Raw genomic sequence first — 17,692 nt, 5'->3', positions numbered from 1 at the left:
TGGCCTCCATCTTCTGCTGTGCTGGTGGCACTCACAGATTGGTTTAGAGTAGAAGCTCAGTGTCTAACACAGGTGATGGGTGTTGGGAAGGAATTGTAACCATTGTACAGGTAGTTTTTAGTATAAAGACATAACCCTGCCCTGGGGGCAGGCAGAGTGCCTGGAACTGTCCTGCTGGATGGACCTGGCAGGGCAGGAGAAAGAATTTTATAGATAAGGAACAATAAACAACCTTGAGACCGAGAAATGAAGAGCCCTGAGTGCTTCTTCAAGCACTGGGCTGGGAAAAGAGACTTTGAACAATCTCGGGGTCACAGTGACCCAAAAGATCCCAAGATGAGCTGGCTCTGCCTGCAGGGGATGTGCTGCTTGCACACTTCTCTAGGATCAAGAAGAAGTTTGTGAAGGGCTTGGTCCAGGTTGCTGTGGGTGCAGAGGTGTCACACGGGGCTGGTGCTGCTGTGAGCAGGATCCTGGGTTTAATAAACCATGGGGTCACTTCCCTGTTCCTCAGTGGGAGCCACACTGGGGTGAGGCTCTTGGAGAACAGCACAGGCTGCTCCTTGATGGCATTTATCAGTAGAGAAAAACAGCAGCCATTTTTCCAGGTGCTGCCCAGGACTCAGGGGAGCCTGAGTGGGTCCTGCATTGTGACCTGCCCAAGGTGGGTCTGGCATCTGCCCCCACCTGGCTCTGGGAGAGGCCTGGTGTGTCCTGCTCTGCTGGGAAGCTGAATATCAACACCACAGCCCTGTTCCCAGAGCCAGGATCAGCATATCCTGGGGAAATGTGCTGTGTGACAGTCACAGAAATTAAAGTTGCCTCTGGCTTCCTTAAATTCGTGCATCTAAATTGCACCAACTTTTCTTCAGGAGGAGAAGGACAAAATGCCTATTTGGGCAGTACAGATTAACCTCTTTCTTGGGCCAGAACATTTCCCTGTTGCCCACATCCTGTCCCTGCCATGCTTTGCTCCCTTCCAGCGAGGACAAACAGCTGTGACTGCCACAAAGAGCTGGTGGATGTGTCACTTGAACTCCTAATACATTTTCATCTGCCAAGGAAGAACTCAGCCCCCCTCTCTCTCAGACTGTTCATACTACTATGCCAATGATTAATTGGCACTTTTTATTAGAACTTAAACCTGATGTTGCTTTCTATAAAGGAGTGAGAGCATCAATATCACCACAGTCCAGTATTTTACTATATAATGTACTAAGCTGCTGCAGAGTGCTTATTTCTTTGATTAATTTTTGTTTTCTAGAGAGGTTTGCTGAGAGCGAGACTTTAATCACAGTATAGTCATTTAACAATAAGTTATAGAATTATAGCTGAATAATATTCATTCAAGGAGGACTCGAAAGACTAAATCCATCATTTAGATCGGGTGCTTCCAGATGCTTTTATCACTAAAATTTCCTAAACATTAATCTGATTGTTTTCCCTCCACATTGCAGGTGCTCGAGAGGTTATTTCAGAAGGGATTTAACGTGGCAGCTTCCTGTGGTGGTGGGGTGGATTCCTCCCAGTTCAGCGAGTACGTGCTGTGCCGCGAGGACAGACGACCACAACCCACCCCAACGATCAGAATAAAACAGGAGCCCCTGGACTAGACCCTCCCTGCCCCCTTTGTAACCGTAGAAGTGTTTAATAGTCCCTTATGTGAAACACTAAGGATTTGCAAAACAGTATTAGCAAACAGATTTTGACTTTCTGTTGCCCATTAGTGGTACTCTGAAACTACCTGTCACACAGCCAGCCGTGGAACGCGCGTGGAACACCATTGCCTGTCCTTCACGGTGGAGCTCCTGAGCACACCCAGCACGGCAGCGCTGGGATGGACTTGGGGCTGACCAGCAGTGCTGGGGAACAGGCAAAGCTTTGGAAACCCTGGCCCTGGCCTGGACTTCTGCAGCAAGAGCCATGGAAGCAGTGGAAGGGACCAGCAGGAGCCCAGGGACAGCCAGAGCTGCACTGCGGGGACGGGGGCGTCCGCGGGAGGAAGAACCCCAAAAACTGCACTGAGAACCTTCCCTGACTGCTGCCCCTCCTCCATATCAGACAGCCAGCATCACAGTCTCCTGGTGATTGTACTCACCCACATGAGCAAATGGCTTATTTTTATACTACATTTCCAGCTGAGGTCTCTCTCTGTGAACAGGATCCAGAAGCAGAAAAGGACTGATTCGTAGTCACTGGTGCTCAGTACTCAACCCCCCACAAACCAAACAAAACAAGTGACAAGAAATTAGACAGGCCCACTTATGGCAATATTTGCAACAGTAGGGATCTGGAAGCACAAAACAAAATGCCATCCACCATCACACGAGGGTCACATACCCCACGAGGAGCTGTAGCTCTTTAAAGCCAATCTTGTTTTGACACAGCAGCTGTTAAGTTTTGCATCATCAAAGAAGTGTGGTTCTACCAAACAAGCCACCCCTTGTTAATCATTTACTAACCATGTTAGAAGCCCACATTTAGCAGGAAAGTTTAAGAATTTTGGACAAGCCCACTCTTTATGGGTCTGGAATTCTTGCAAAGAGTTGTTAAAACCCTGTATTGCCACTGCCAGATGAAAGCAGGACGCTGTCGGTTTAAATTGTTTTATTATTTTAAATTATTATTAAAATTTGAATTCTGTAGCTGCCCTCTATCTGTGTAGCTTTCTCTGTAACAAAGTCAGGGGTCTGTCTGCAGGAGGGTCCTGCTTCTGCCAGGACTTGGCACTGACTCACAGGGCTTTCTAACTCAGGAGACAGCACCGTGTTTGCAGGTGCAAGGCTATAAATAGCATTCTGCTAAATCCTCTTTATTGCTGTTCAGCATGATTGGGTCCTCAATCACTAATTCATGTGTTAATCACAATTTAGTTTCTCCCACAATAATTTATAGAACACTGTTGTAGATGATGAATTTTCAATAAAGTCTTTTTAGATGCATAAATATGGCCATATGGAACAAGGGACAGAGTATTAAGTGGTCAACAGTTCTTAATGCAAATTGATTGCAATCAGGCAAAATTTCAAAGTCACGTTTAAGACTAGGATTTTCAAAAGCAATGAGCTGTACTGACTGTCCAAGGTAAAATCTAGGCAGGGGTCTTATTTTTGGAAAAGGGCTGGATACCTGTCCATGGAAAATCAGACCTCTGCAGGTTTTCTCACCTTGGTCACCCAACCCAGAAACTCTAATGGCAATCCTGGCCGGTTGGCCTGCTACCTTAGCAGAACAGTTGAGCAAATCTGTCTACTTTAAGAGTTGTAAAGTTATTTTATTTTGTGGTTTTATACTTGTACGACATTCTAAAGTTGCTAGGCATTGCCATATTTGAATATATGGCACAACATTCACCTTTGTATGTAAGATATCTGTAGAATTGTATATTATACATTTAATATTGTAAAGAACTTAACGTATAATTGTCATGTATTTGTGTATGCACATTTCTTATACAGTACTTCATGCCATAAACATTTCTGTAAAGTAAATGAACAAAAACAAGCACGTAGGGTGGAACACTCACTGTATCTCCCATGTTGTTTGAAAGAGGTGAGAATTTTTGATTGCGTCTTCTCCAGCCCTTTGCTCCATTCAGCTTGATGTAGCCATGTCTTACAAAAAGATAGAAGTGTTTTATTTATTACTTTCATACCTTTAAGTCCAAAGTATCTCTCAATAGTCCATTCAGGTTCTTGTTTTTATCCTGTATCCACTCCTGCCCTGCCCTCTGGCACAGGGTGAGCTGAGCACTCCTGGCAGCACACCCTGTCCAGTTCTTACCTCTCAGCCAGGGAATAAAGGTGATTTCCATCCCAGGGGAATCCTGCCCCTGGTGCTCTCCCCAGGCAGCTCTGGGGAGTGCAGACTGGGATGGTGCTTTTACACATCTGTGGAACGTTGGAAGTATTTGTGGTTGGTTGGTTGCTTGGTTGGTTGGTTGGTTTTTCCTCAGTTTGGTGTTTACTGTATTGTTTTATGGCTCAATAAAGCAGCTCCCATAGTTGGGGCAGCTTTGCTGAGGTGGCATTGGAAAGGGTTCCAGGCTGCACCAGCCGAGTTAAATGTGAACTTGAGATGGAAAGTTTAAACCATGACATCACAGCATTGACTGCAAAACAGCACAAAGGCTAGGAAGACATGTGGAAACAATCACTTTCTTAGAAGAAATATGCCTTTAAAAAAAAAAAAAGTTAAGCTAGGATGTGTTCTTTTAGTTAGTAACTTCAGGTCACTTATTTAAAGATTATTACAGTTTCATTTATATATTTTTTACTTATTTCCCTATATTTTTAAGCATCAATATCAGCAAAAAACTGATTTGAATATCTACTTCTGGCCTTAAACCACAGCAACATAACTTAATGAAGAACATTGCTCAGCATCACCAGGATGTTTTAAGGCACCACAGAACCCTGGTGAAGCTGTGGTGTGCAGCCAGCACACGTTTGCGTGGCGAAGGCCAAGAAGCAAAGCACAAAGCACAGCCTGGTTTTTCACCTGATCCCATGGAGCAAAACTGTTCTGATTTGCTGTTGCTGAGCACTGGCCCCGTGTCAGGCACGAGGCTTTGAGCACTTTGTGTCCAGGCTGTCCCAGCCCCAGTGGAGACAGAAAGGGAGAGAGAATGTTCTGTTGTGCTTGCTGGGCTCCTCTCTCGAGACAGCCACTGCTGAGTGCATCCATTCTCTGTACTGATGGCACCGAGGTTTGTTGACAATTTTATTAGATGTTTCACAAAGGGTAAGAATCAGCACAACAAAACATTGAAGTATTTGGTTTTAATATTTGTTTGTGGGTATTCTGTTAATATTTTAATGCAAAATGTTTCTGACCAGTGCTTAAGAACTACAAGACAATGTGAAATTCATGTTTGATAAATTAATACTGTATGTCACTCGATGTGTTACTTTAGTAAATTGTTTTATTTCTTTACAAAATAAGTACAAATAAGGGAGTATGTTTTCACACAAATTGGGGGTATTTACCAGTATGTACAGAAATCATCAAAATAACGTAACTCTAATAAACACAAGGCCTTTATAAACAATATGTACAAATTATCAATACATTTAAAACATAACTTTACACTTCCTGGCCTTAAATACCTTATGAATAATCTTTTGGCTAAATAGCAGCAGTATAAATTTTCTTCTGCTTTTCATAAACCTTAAAAAATAATTAAAACCTTTGTTTTTAAAACTATTGGACAAATAGTTCTATTTGTGCTTTCGCTATGGTTTCCCATCAAAAAAAATATTGCCTCAAAAAAGTGGCAAGCATAACATAGTAAAAACAGAGAAGATAAATAAGCAAATGTCTCCCTTCTGTGGTACTGTAACACTGTTATCAACTCTGCAGCACAGCCTGTGCCCCTGCTCTTCCTGTCCCACTGATCCCCATTGCTCAGACCCACACCAACCCCTTCCCTGTGGGCCCAAATCTGCTTCAGCAAAGCATTTCCAAGGCATTCACCCCACCTTTAGGTACTTACAGCTGCTCCTCATGCTCAAAGCCACGTGCCTGTCAGGAGCCTCTCTGGCTGGAGCTGTGCTCCAGTGGCCAGGGCAGAGGTGTCCCCACGCCAGGTGCCACCGGGCTCGCCGCGCTCCCCGCGCCAGGAGCGGCCCCAAAAACCTTTACAGCGACTTTAAAAATCCATATAGAATACTCTAAAATCTTTACCCAACAATATTCTCTTTTAAAACCACCATTAAACCATACTATTTGCAATAAATAAATTAACATTTTTTTAGAAAATAAAACCCAACTTTGAATCTCGTCACTAACCAGCTGCTACAAATGCGCAAAAGGTTGATGAGATTGAGAAAACAACTGGAAGCAAGTCAAAGTAACTCAGCTGAGAGCCTGCACACAGATTTCATACACTTAAGATTTGGTTCAGCAAATGGCTCAGGAAATGAGCTGTGCAGTAAAAGCAAAAATCCTAAATATATAAAATTTGTGGGAGTGTGCACTGGCTAGTCTCTTGGCTGTGCAAAAAATTGCCATTCCAACTAAGTTAAATAGCAACAGGTATCACCATGGTTAGTGAGACAGTGCTAGTAAACTGAACCCAAAACAAGCCCAGCACCAGGAGTGAACACTCAGGTGAACACAAGGCTGGGACCCACTCCTGTGAGCCTGTCCCAAGCCTGGCCAGGAGATGGTTTAGGTGAGCCATTGCATTTGTGTAACTTCAACACCAGCTACTTCAGCCTTACCTAAAATGGAGCAAGACTTTGATGTTGATTTTTTTTGTGGAGTTAACATTTTAAAACCTTTTGCACATTTTTTGTGGTTTATATATATATATATATATATACATATATATATATATATATATATATATTTACATAAAGGGAATTTATTGCATGTGTCTGACAATTTTACAAAACAAAATTACTGGAACGTTGACTTCTGAAAAAAATAGAAGGCACATTAAAATGACAGCTTTCAAAGCAAGTTGAGCTTCTGTGGAGCACTCAGTAGGACTGTTGGCTTTATTTAAGCAGAGCTCGGTAGAGCAGGAGCGAATGGCTCATGTCCCGCTCCTGTTCCATGTAGAAGATGAAGTCCCTGAGGTTGACTCGAGTGATTTTCTGCCGGGGGTACTGCCGGGGCGAGCCCGTGCCCAGCCCCGCCTGGCTGCCCCCGCACAGCCCCACGCCCTGCAAGAGAACACAGCACAGCTGAGTCCTGCAGAGCCAGGCTGCTCCTCCCGGGGCTCTGGGACCCTTTAAACAGCTCCATGGATCCTTTCCAGCCTCCTTCTTACATTCCATCTGGGGTTTTTAATATTATTGTTTTTTCTGTTCTCCTGAGTCTCAGCGAGTTAAGCTGGTGAAGGCCTCAAGTGCAAACCCGTGGGGCTAAACTTTGTTCATTTCCAACTCAGGACAAAGCCCTCCTGCTACAGGCACATCCTCTGGAGAGGTATCTGAGCAGCTTAAATTCAGGAACAAAACAATTGTCAGCAGATAAGGCCATTAATACATCAAATGTGTGCAGGATGCTGCTGCTCATCCAAGGATGGGAACAGGGGAGTGGAATATTGGGGGTCCCCACAGGGACTCCAGTTCTCTCCTCTGGGTCTGCTAAAGAAAGGGCTCAGTGTGGGGAGATACTCAGCAGACAATCAAAAAATTAAATGGAGAAATCATAAAGACATTGTAGGGAGATAGCAAACAATCAAAGAATTAAATGGAAAAATCACAAAGACTTTTAGACATTGTGGGGAGATAGCAAACAATCAAAAAATTAAATGGAAAAATCACAAAGACATTGTAGGGAGATACTCAGCAAACAATCAAAGAATTAAATGGAAAAATCACAGAGACATTGTAGGGAGATACTCAGCAAACAATCAAAGAATTAAATGGAAAAATAACAAAGACTTAGACAAACTTTTAAGAACAAAATTATTTTCAGCAGATAAGGCCATTAATGCATCAAATGTGTGCAGGATGCTGCTGCTCATCCAAGGATGGGAACAGGGGAGTGGAATATTGGGGGTCCCCACAGGGACTCCAGTTCTCTCCTCTGGGTCTGCTAAAGAGAAGGGCTCAGTGTGGGGAGATACTCAGCAAAGAATCAAAAAAATTAAATGGAAAAATCACAAAGTCTTTTAGACATTGTGTGATGATAAACACAATCATTAGTATACTTGTTTCAACAGCTATGTTAAATAATTATATATTTTTTCATTGCTTCATTGGTACTGAATTACTGAATACCTCATCCTGGCTTTGCATATAGAGAGAAAAATCTTAAACTGGGCCTGAGAATACTGTGATCTGAATATTTAGAAAAGGAAAGGACAGAATTACAGCCCCTGCAGTCTCATGGAGTTTAAACTGAAACCTGATGCACACACATGTTCAGATGTTTTTTCATCCATAGGAGTCCATTGTTTTTGTTAATTCCAATTGATTTGCAGCAAAATAAAGTGTTCTAACTTAGAAAACCAGGTTTTAATCTCTGAAAAGATTTAAGCTGTTTTTCAAACCTCTAAGAAATATGGTAAAATTTTCTATACTCTCAATATCCCAAATTTACTTCCTGCTGCTGAAACCTACCTTTCTTTCCCCAGGAAATTCTTATTCTAGGATCATAACCCCAGACATTAAGAATACAGTTAAGGGTAATTTTACTACTGAAAGCTTGTAGGGGAAACACACATGGTGTGCTGAGAGCAAGGCATGGCTGGCACTGTGTCCCTCTGTCCACCACAGTCAGTCTGTCCTTGCACAACTGCACCATTCATGGTATTTCTGCCATTCCTGCTTCTTCAATTACAGCAGTGGGGCAAATCCTCTTCTGTGACCACAAACACCAAGGGCTTAATGGAGTGCAATAAATGGGGCTCAGCTTGCAGGGAACAGAGGGAGAAACCCACAATCTTTGGGCACCTGGAGCATTTGAGCCAAGGGATTCTGCTCTGCAGGGTGGAGCAGTTTTGGTTAATTCATTGATTGAGCTCTGAACCTCACTGCTCACAGGAAATGAGCTGCAAGGGCTGCTCATCCATGCCCAGGCAGACACACACCCAGTGCATAATCCATGCATTCAGCAGTGCTTCACACCTTAACCAAGGTGTGTGTCACGTTCCTAACAGGAACAAAATCATTTCAACTCCTCCTCTCTTCTTCTACAGCCTGGAACACCCTGGGCTGCCCCTCTCTGCACTCGGACCTTGCACCCACTCTGCCAGGCCCGTGCCCACTGTTTCTAAGTCCTTAAGAAACCACTGTGTGTGTATTTATTTTAAATCAAACTGTCTCAAAAAACACTTCCCTTTCTTCTCTCTTCCCCCCATGCTGCATCTCTCCCCTGCCCACAGCACTGATTCCAGATTCATCCTGACCACAGGACCTGTGACAAACACACTTGAAAGGAATGTGGCCACCTTAAACTCATTGTGAACCACATCCATAGCACTCTGGACTAGGAGCATCCCACACATAATTACCAAAAAGAGCAAAGCTGCATAATTTTTTTAAAAAGTGCTCTATATAAAACTATTTCTTTAGTCAGTTGAGTTACATTTACAGCAAGGAACTGCTCTCTATTTGGACAGAGTAGCTGGAATTAAGCTGTGCCAAGTCATATTCATTGCATTTATCACCAGAGATACTGAACTTCAGCATAGCAAGAGCATCATGTCCTTAACCAGCAGCAGGACATGGCACCAAGCTGTGCACGTTCATAACCACACTCACGAGCCATCAGTTACCTGGTCATGTTCTGGAGTTGTTTTACAAGGTGAAAAATAATCACAAAAATTATTTTAGAAATACAGAAGTTCTGTAAGCTGACAGAACAGTAGTTTATATGTGTCAATACAATCACTAATTTAAATTAAAAACCAGTTTGTTTGGTACTGCATTGTACTCAAAATTATCCTGCAGATGCTATATAAAAAAATAGACTCCTAAATGCCATAATTATTTAATTGCATAAATGAATTCAAGTGTAGTTAAAAATAATGACCAAGAATAGTGGAATTGACATAATTCAAAATTTTCTCAAGAAAATTCACATTTTTTATCATCATGACAGATTTTTCATCAACCCAAACAAGCCCCTGTGTTGTCTGTATCCATGGCAACTAATCAGAGTTACACAGATAAAGGCTCTGATAAAAGAATAAAAGGTTGTATATTGTTTACCTCCTTTATTTCCTGGCCTGCCACATGCAAGCTATTCCCAAATCCCACACACTCAAATATACATCAGTGCTAGTTTCTGTATCAGTGAACTTCCAGTTATAATTTCAGGAAAACTTGAGACATTCCAGACCAGAAGAAAACCCAGATGTGGTGGTGTTCACAGGGGTCTGAGGATGAGGGGAGAGACCAGGATCTGACTCCATGTTTCACAAGGCTGATTTATTATTTTATCATATATATTATATTAAACTATACTAGAAGAATAGAGAAAGGATTTCATCAGAAGGCTGGCTAAGAGTAGAAAAGGAATGATAACAAAGGCTTGTGACTGAGAGAGACATCCAGACAGCTGGGCTGTGATTGGCCATTGATTAGAAACAACCACATGAGCCAATCCCAGATGCACCTGTTGCATTCCACAGCAGCAGATAACCATTGGTTTCATTTTGTTCCTGAGGCCTCTCAGCTTCTCAGGAGGAAAAATCCTAAGGAAAGGATTTTCATAAAAGATGTCTGTGACACCCATGTAATTTATATATGAACTCTCTGCCTCTTCATTGTGAGTAAGTTTCCAAACATGAGTGACAGTGACTTCCCAGCCCCTTCCCTCCCAGCCCCTCCTTTCCCCAGCGCCTCTCTTCCCTCCTGAAGGCTCCTTCAGTCCTTTCCTGGCACTGCACACCCCAGCACAGCACAGAGAGCAAACAGATCTCCTGTGCTCTCCCTGCAGGGCTCCAGGGCCTGCTGAGCACCTGGGGCTCCCCCAGCTCCTGCTCCTGGCCAGGGCTGAAGAGAAAATCATTCATGGAAAATCCCAGGCAGGATGTGTAACCCTGCCATGGTGCTGTGGTTAACCTGTAACCCCAGAGCCACTGGGACAGGCACAGCTGCACTGCACTCCTGTTCTATGGGAGAGAGCTCACAGCACCAGCACCACTGCTGGGCTGACAGCCTCAACTCGAGTGCTGCAAGCCACCTAGCCTGACATCATGGCTCCAGAACTACCACAGTAGTTACTCATTCAGTATGCACACTTTGAAGCAATTCTGAATTTATGTCAGATGTGATAAAAGATTTGGGCCAACTTTCTCAGCCTGTCTGCTATTTTCATGATTTCCCTCTATGACAAAACTCATGCTGATGACAAGGGAAATACAAACAGCTCAGAATAAAATACTGACCAAAGATTTGGTAGATCAGTAAATATACAAGAGTCTGCCACAGGAACAGACCTGTCTGGTGATAGTGAGACTACAACAAGTGCTTGCACGGAGAGGCCAGCAAAGGCTCATCTGTGTTCCCTGGCAGTACTGAGCACAGCAAAGCAGCTCCTCTGCACTGGGAGCATCACCTCTGCTGTCCCCAGGAACTGCTGTGCCTTCACCAGCCACACAAGGAGCAGAGTCCCTCTGCTCTCAAACTTCACCCATCTCAAAAATGCACTGCAGCTGCTCCATGGTGGGGACACAGGTGGGTCCCCCTGTGACCCCTGGTGTAGGAGCATTGGGCGTAGGACGGTCAGGACAGACGGACACAAGAGATTTCTGGAGCCAGGTCAGGAACTTGGGGTTTATTGCAAAGGGCCTGGGGGCAGGGCCCTGCTGGGAGCTGCCAAACACAGCTCAGAGCAGAACTGAGAGAAGAGAGGGGGAGAGAGGATGAGAGGGTGAGAGAGTAAAAGGGTAAGGGAGTAAAAAAAGCTAAGAGTGTAAAAGGGTAAGAGAGCGAGGTTCCCGTTACTATACCATAAATCTTCTTCTGTGTTGAATATTCTGATTCTCACTAACCAATCTAGTACAAAATACAAACCCTACAGCATTTCCATACAGCCTATAAGAATCACTACATTACCACACTGTGTTACATTTGAAACCCTAAAAACTCCTCTTTGGGCCCCTTCTGCCAAGCTGGCAGGGTCTGCTCTGACCCTTGGGCCTGTCTGCAAGCGGAGGGTGTTGTTCCATCAAAAGGGGATCACCTTCAGCTGGCCACACCATTGTTTTCAGTTGTTCAGTAACTGAGGGATCTCAAAGCTTGCTTTCATTTCAATCTCATTTATAGTTCCTATATTCTCAAAATCTTTTGCCAGACAATCATATTTATAAGGCTTTCCTGTTCCATCTTCCCCAACACCGTGGGGCCGCAGGAGCTCCTGAGCCCCCAGGGCTGTGTGGCCCCAAGGCAGGCACAGCCCAGCTCAGGGTGCAGCCTGTTCCTCTGCAGAGCCCAGCCAGCCTCTCTCTGCTCTACCCAAGCCAACAGCTCCCACAGAAGCTGTGGGGCTGAAAAGCTCAAGCTCCCTCCTACCTCTGTGCTCCTTCTGCTGGGCTCCCACACCCAATTTGATCCCTAAGGATCCCCCAAAGGTTTAAAGGCTGCTGGGAAAGGGGACTGAAGCAGACAGACACATCTCTTCCAAAATTATCTCATTCCAAAATGGGTAAACTCACCCACTGCTCACAAAGTGTCTTTGTGCATTCAGTTACAATGGTTCCAGCAGCAGGTGGATGGAACTCAAAGTGTGGCAGTCCCAAAAATGTGCTGTTCCCTGCTCGAGATAGAAGTGCTTTCCCAGAAGAAAGCAAATGTAATACAATGTACACTTATTTTTATAACAATTAATTTTTGTTTTCCTTCACAAACCTGCATCCCTTCAACTTTGAATTACAGAACCATGGAAATACAGTACAATATTCCTGTCAGGGAACAGAGAGATAAGGGCAAGGAGAAGATTGCATTTAATATTTTATCCATCCTTCCTTCACCAGAAAACAATTCAGTGCTGACATCTCTGCTTTGAACAGAGTCTTGATCTGCGGCTATTGCTTCTCTGAGAGCCACAGACAAGGCAATAATGATAAAAGATCTGCTGGGTTTCTTCCCAGGCTACATGGCACATCCTTCTGGCAGGCTTCACTTCAAGCCAAAGTCTGAAAGTGGGAATCATAGAGCAGCAATTCAAAGCCAAGCTAGGCAGTAAAACAGACCAGGAATTTGGTCTCTGCAAGCTGCATGCACTGCAGAGGAGAGGGAAGATAAGGGGTCTATTAGTCTGCTCTTACCAATAAGTGGCCTTGAATCACAAGAAACATTCTGGAGATATTCTGCAGCAATTATGTTTTTACTTGCATAAAATGCTATTAGATCTTTGGCTGAGAGGCACATGAAAAACAGGTATAATACTATGTATGATTAGCTGTCCCACATAAATTAGGGTTTAATTTAACACCTACTGAGGCTAATAGTAATGATTTCACTGAAACATCCTAAAATTAAGATGCCTCTAAAGTACAGAAATGTAATAACTGTTCATCAGCACCTCAAAGATTAACAGTACTATATGAAATATAATTATATCTACAAAAATACCGTGCATCTTCATATGTGCAACACGGTGGCTCTGCAAGTGTCTTTAGAAGGATTCATCACCAAAAGCTATCATTTAGGCCTTCAGATGAGCAGCATTTACAGGGAGGATTAGTGCCATACTTTCTTCAGAAGCTGGTTATTTTCATTTGCCAACATTTTTACCCTGTACTATTTTAGTGCAACTGTTCCTCTAGACAGTTTTGGCACCCGTTCACTTGCTACACCCTCCTGGATGCAAATGCATCTCCTTTCCCCTGGGCACATAAACACACACCTCACCCTGCAGACAAACATCAGAAAAACTGATTTGCACAAGTACTTACAAGTACTTCAAATACCAACACAATTGCAACATTTCAAAGACAGCATGCAGTAATTTTTAAATTAAGAAATAATAAGGGGAAGGTAAATCAACCTAAGTCATGGATACCGTGAAAATTTTTTTCTTCAGATGTGATCACTTCAGTTTATAATTATCTGAAATTATTTGAACCCAAAGAAATGGGCTGCCATTACAAGCAGAAGATTTTATATGTACCTCCTCCTTGCCTTTATTACATTACACCAAGTCCCATATGCAAGTACTATTATAATAAAAAACCTGCTTGGTAAAGCAACATCAAACCAAAACCTTCCAGTTGAGGGAGTTGGGCATCTGTTCCAATCTCACCACTTATTTCTCCCTCTGAGACAGCATTTCCCCCCAGCTGAAGGGGAGCAGGGGCAAAAAGCAGGTTATAAGGCATTTCAGGGAAACCCTGGGATCAAGGAGTCTGCCCCAATGCCAACAAATAATGAGATGAGGTGGAAGGCAGCTTTGGGCTGTGACATTCCCTTGCTCAAAGAGATGGGTGTTCAGTACCCAGCCCTCAACAGGTCACTCTAGGTAGGACCAGACTGCAACTGATTTTCACCCCTTAATCCACGTATCCATGCAGTGTCTGAATAATCCCTGCATTGATGTCAGGCAGAAAACTCGGGTTTTTGAGATAAACTCTGCATTCTGCAGAGATCTTTGACCTTTCCAAGATCTTTTGGTACCCCCACTGCCCATTGGTGTCTGACAAGAACCCAGTGCCTTGTATCCCCCAGCCCCTTGCAGCACCCTCGCTGCTGGCTCTGGCTCTCCTCATTTCCTTTGTTCAGAGCACCCATGGGTCCTGCCAACATCTTCCACAAGCATCTCATACCCAACACAACCCACTGCCTTACTTGGACTTAAAAGCAATGACAATTTTACTTGATTAAGAATTCTGAAGTTTGGGCTGCATTCTTGCTGTGGTAATTATAAGTGGAATATTCTATTTATCCTGTTTCCATCATACACGTATATTTTCATTTTGCTTGGAATGTTTCTTCTCACATACTTTCCAAATGTTTAATCAAGTGCTGCTCTCTTTGAAATACTAATCCTGCCAAAGTTTTTTATTGCTATTTTTCAAGCATTGTGGTGCTTTACCCTTCTCATCTTTCAATACTAACATAGGGGTTTTTTCCTTGTTTTCTGTTGTTTTGTTGAGGTTTTTTTAAGGATTTGCCTGTGTTACTCCAGCCTAATCACTCTGTACATCCCTGCACTCTCTTACAGTGGCAGTCAAGAAACACCAAACCAACTTTGGGAGAAGCCCTGCAGCCCAGCTTGCAGGATTCACATTTTCCTTGAGACACACTGGATTCCCATCTGATTTTTTTTCTAATATCCTTGATATTAGTTTGAAACGATCTCAGTTCTACATAGTGGGTGGCCCTTTCCTTTCTAACCTGTATGACTGTGACTTTCATTAAATCAGAAACATAAAATAATTAAAATCTTCTTGACGTTCATCAATCTCTAGACACGTATAACTGTAAAATTTAATTGTTTAAATATTTAATTAAAAGACACACAATTACTATACAGTAAAGGCTGCCTTTTGGCCTGTCTCTGAGCAGAACACTGTAGGGGACCAGGCTGCCTCACAGCAGGTTTTGGTGCATCACAACACCCAGCACACAGGGTCACACAGCTGCTTCATGTCCTGCCAGCCCCCACGGGAGGGAACCAGAAAATACCCAGATCTTAAACACAAAATCACTTTCTCAGCTCTTGAGAGCATGAATTGCCCTCATTCATCTCAGCTGACTTTAAGTTCTTAAGCCTAATTATGATGTATAACACCCAGACTTTATAATAATTGTGTTTCCAGCTGTTGGCCATCCTGCTCACCCCCACAGCTGTGCAAGTGCCAATCAAGGGAACTCATGCACCAGTTGCCAAACAAAGGACACAAACCCCTGCAGATCTACCAGCTCCTGAGGAATTCACTCCTGGGTAAAATCTCTACCAGCTCCTGAGGAATTCACTCCTGGGTAAAATCTCTCCCAGCTCCTGAGGACTTCATTCCTGGGTAAAATCTCTCCCAGCTCCTGAGGACTTCATTCTTGGGTAAAATCTCTCCCAGCTCCTGAGGAATTCATTCTTGGGTAAAATCTCTCCCAGCTCCTGAGGAATTCATTCCTGGGTAAAATCTCTCCCAGCTCCTGAGGAATTCATTCCTGGGTAAAATCTCTACCAGCTCCTGAGGAATTCATTCCTGGGTAAAATCTCCTCTTGGATTAGTCACTCTCTCTGAACACTGATCTAAACCTTTCCTTGTAATTACCACAGGCTCCTCTGGGGATTGAGGGTAGTGCAGGGCCCTTACCTGTACCCAGCCCATTAAACAAACCAAAATAAAGCAGGCAATGCAGTTAGCTCTGGATTGAGTGGCAATAAAATGAAGCCCTAAATGCTAATGCCTTCAGCTTGCAGGATAAACACATTGCCAGAACACAGCCCAGTGTGCAAGAAAAAAGACATTAACATTTGTAAATAAAAGGTGGAAGACAGCTAACACTCTATTACTGCAAATATCATGGAATATAATTAAGGCTGGTGCATTTCAGACATTAGGACAGACAGCAGGGAGAAGTTACCAGATCATTCAGCCATTCAGTTCTTGATTTCTTCACATTTCTTACCGCTAAGTCTCACTCATGGCTCTTTTTAAGTTAGTGGTTTGCTTGTTTGGAAAACATTTTAAAAACTTAGACTGGCACAAAGAACTCTCAGAAAAAAGGGTCCTAAAAGGAAACAAATTCCTCCAGACATCAGTAACCTTAAAGGAGCCCCAGTCCCTGCACTGCTTCCCCTTCCCCACTGTGGAGAGTCCCTGCACATCCAGGTCCCCAGTGCTGTTTCCATCATTGCTCCTTCTCATACTGTCCTCTGACCCCTGAATGTCAATCCAGGTTTTTCTTCTCCCTCCATTATTAGACAAAATAAGACAGCCAAGCTTTGAGTAACATGCAGATAATTTTAATTTATAAACACACTACCGACAATTTCAACTTTGCCCTACACTTTAGAAACCCTGTAATCTCCTCTTACTTCACAATTTCCCAAATCCTTATAATCCTCCAGCTCATTTCACCACAAAACAAGCAACCAATCTTTCGAGGACACTTACATTCAACACAGCCAACAACTAAGAATAAACCTTCCATTTCAAACTGAGCTATTTGAGAAAAACCCAAACATACCTGACTTTTGTAAAAGTAACCCTTTCACACACTCACAATTGTCCCAGACCCACCTCACTGCATAAGCAGTAGGATTAAATGCATCACAGAAACTTTCCAGAAGATTCTTTAATAAACTCTATCTTGCTGTAACAAAATTATTTGGCATATCAGTATCTATAAAGAATAAATGTCTTCAGTCTATAGATGATCATGGAGGAGACACAGTGATGCAGAAAACCATTTTTTCAGACATTAAAGCTCTACTCTTCGTTATCTCTAGCTTTCCATTTTTACTATTCTGATAGGATTGAGCACCACTCAGACTACCTCAAGAAAAGAAGATTTAACAAGTAAATGTCACAACTATCACCACCTTTCCTTTATTAAAATCACCTCCAACATACATAGTTATTAATTATTTAGAATAAATTAAAAACCTGGTAGTCAAAATCAAGTGCTCCACTACAAACAACTCTAATTAAAACTGACCCTAAAATATATTACAGAAATAATTCTAAGCCAGACACAAAATCACCTAATCAACCATCTGATACATACTGAGGAGCTCTTACAGATGGGTCCTGACAGTTGACAGTAATCAATGTATAAACTGACAAGTCTATCAGATCTAATTACTCCCCCAAAAAAATAAACATGAATATTTGTCCTGGTTGATATTATATTTAAAAGAATGTTGTAACTACAAAAAAAAAACCCTTTACCAAAGTGCTGGCTGAAGCCACAGCTGGTGCTGTGACGTTTGTGAGTGAAACAAAGGCAGAGGAGCTGGCACAGGAGCCATGGCAGAAGGTGAGAACGGAGCAGATGCTGGCAGAGGGCACAGGACACACACTGGGGGATTACTGCAGCAATTCCAGAGCCAGGGAGCACAGCCTGGGATTCCCAGTGCTCCCAGCATGCAGGGGTGCTGCTTTTCCCATTGGCAGAGGCAGGGCAGGCACAGCAGCTCCAGCAGCAGCAGCAGTGCATTATGATACAACACAACATGAGCATTAGAAAATGCGAGATGAATCTCAAGCCCAGAGGCTCTTTAGCACCACTCCAAATCACAACTCTCTGCCTTCATTTTTCTTCTTTGCTACTATTCC

At 43.1% G+C, this 17,692-nt stretch overlaps 2 protein-coding genes across 3 annotated transcripts in view; one reads left to right on the top strand and one right to left on the bottom strand.

Annotated features, from left to right (window-relative positions):
* KCTD15 (potassium channel tetramerization domain containing 15) overlaps nucleotides 1-5,205 on the top strand; it is a 51,283-nt gene extending 46,078 nt beyond the window's left edge. For both annotated transcript variants that reach the window (XM_071440232.1, XM_071440231.1), the window contains exon 5: nucleotides 1,458-5,205. In XM_071440232.1, the coding sequence (XP_071296333.1) occupies nucleotides 1,458-1,613 (156 nt within the window). In that variant the 3' untranslated portion in view covers nucleotides 1,614-5,205. The remainder of the gene's footprint in view (nucleotides 1-1,457) is intronic.
* LOC139596190 (transcription initiation factor TFIID subunit 4-like) overlaps nucleotides 4,907-17,692 on the bottom strand; it is a 158,582-nt gene continuing 145,796 nt past the window's right edge. Inside the window, exon 15 of the mRNA XM_071440229.1 lies at nucleotides 4,907-6,671. Within this exon, the coding sequence (XP_071296330.1) occupies nucleotides 6,504-6,671 (168 nt within the window). The 3' untranslated portion in view covers nucleotides 4,907-6,503. The remainder of the gene's footprint in view (nucleotides 6,672-17,692) is intronic.

The sequence above is a fragment of the Agelaius tricolor genome, unplaced genomic scaffold (genome assembly GCF_023055355.1).
Source record: "Agelaius tricolor isolate 1412-34295 unplaced genomic scaffold, bAgeTri1.0.p SCAF_15, whole genome shotgun sequence".
Lineage (NCBI taxonomy): Eukaryota > Metazoa > Chordata > Aves > Passeriformes > Icteridae > Agelaius > Agelaius tricolor.
The sequence above is the reverse complement of the archived record's forward strand: the minus strand, read 5'-3'. Positions and strand labels throughout refer to the sequence as shown.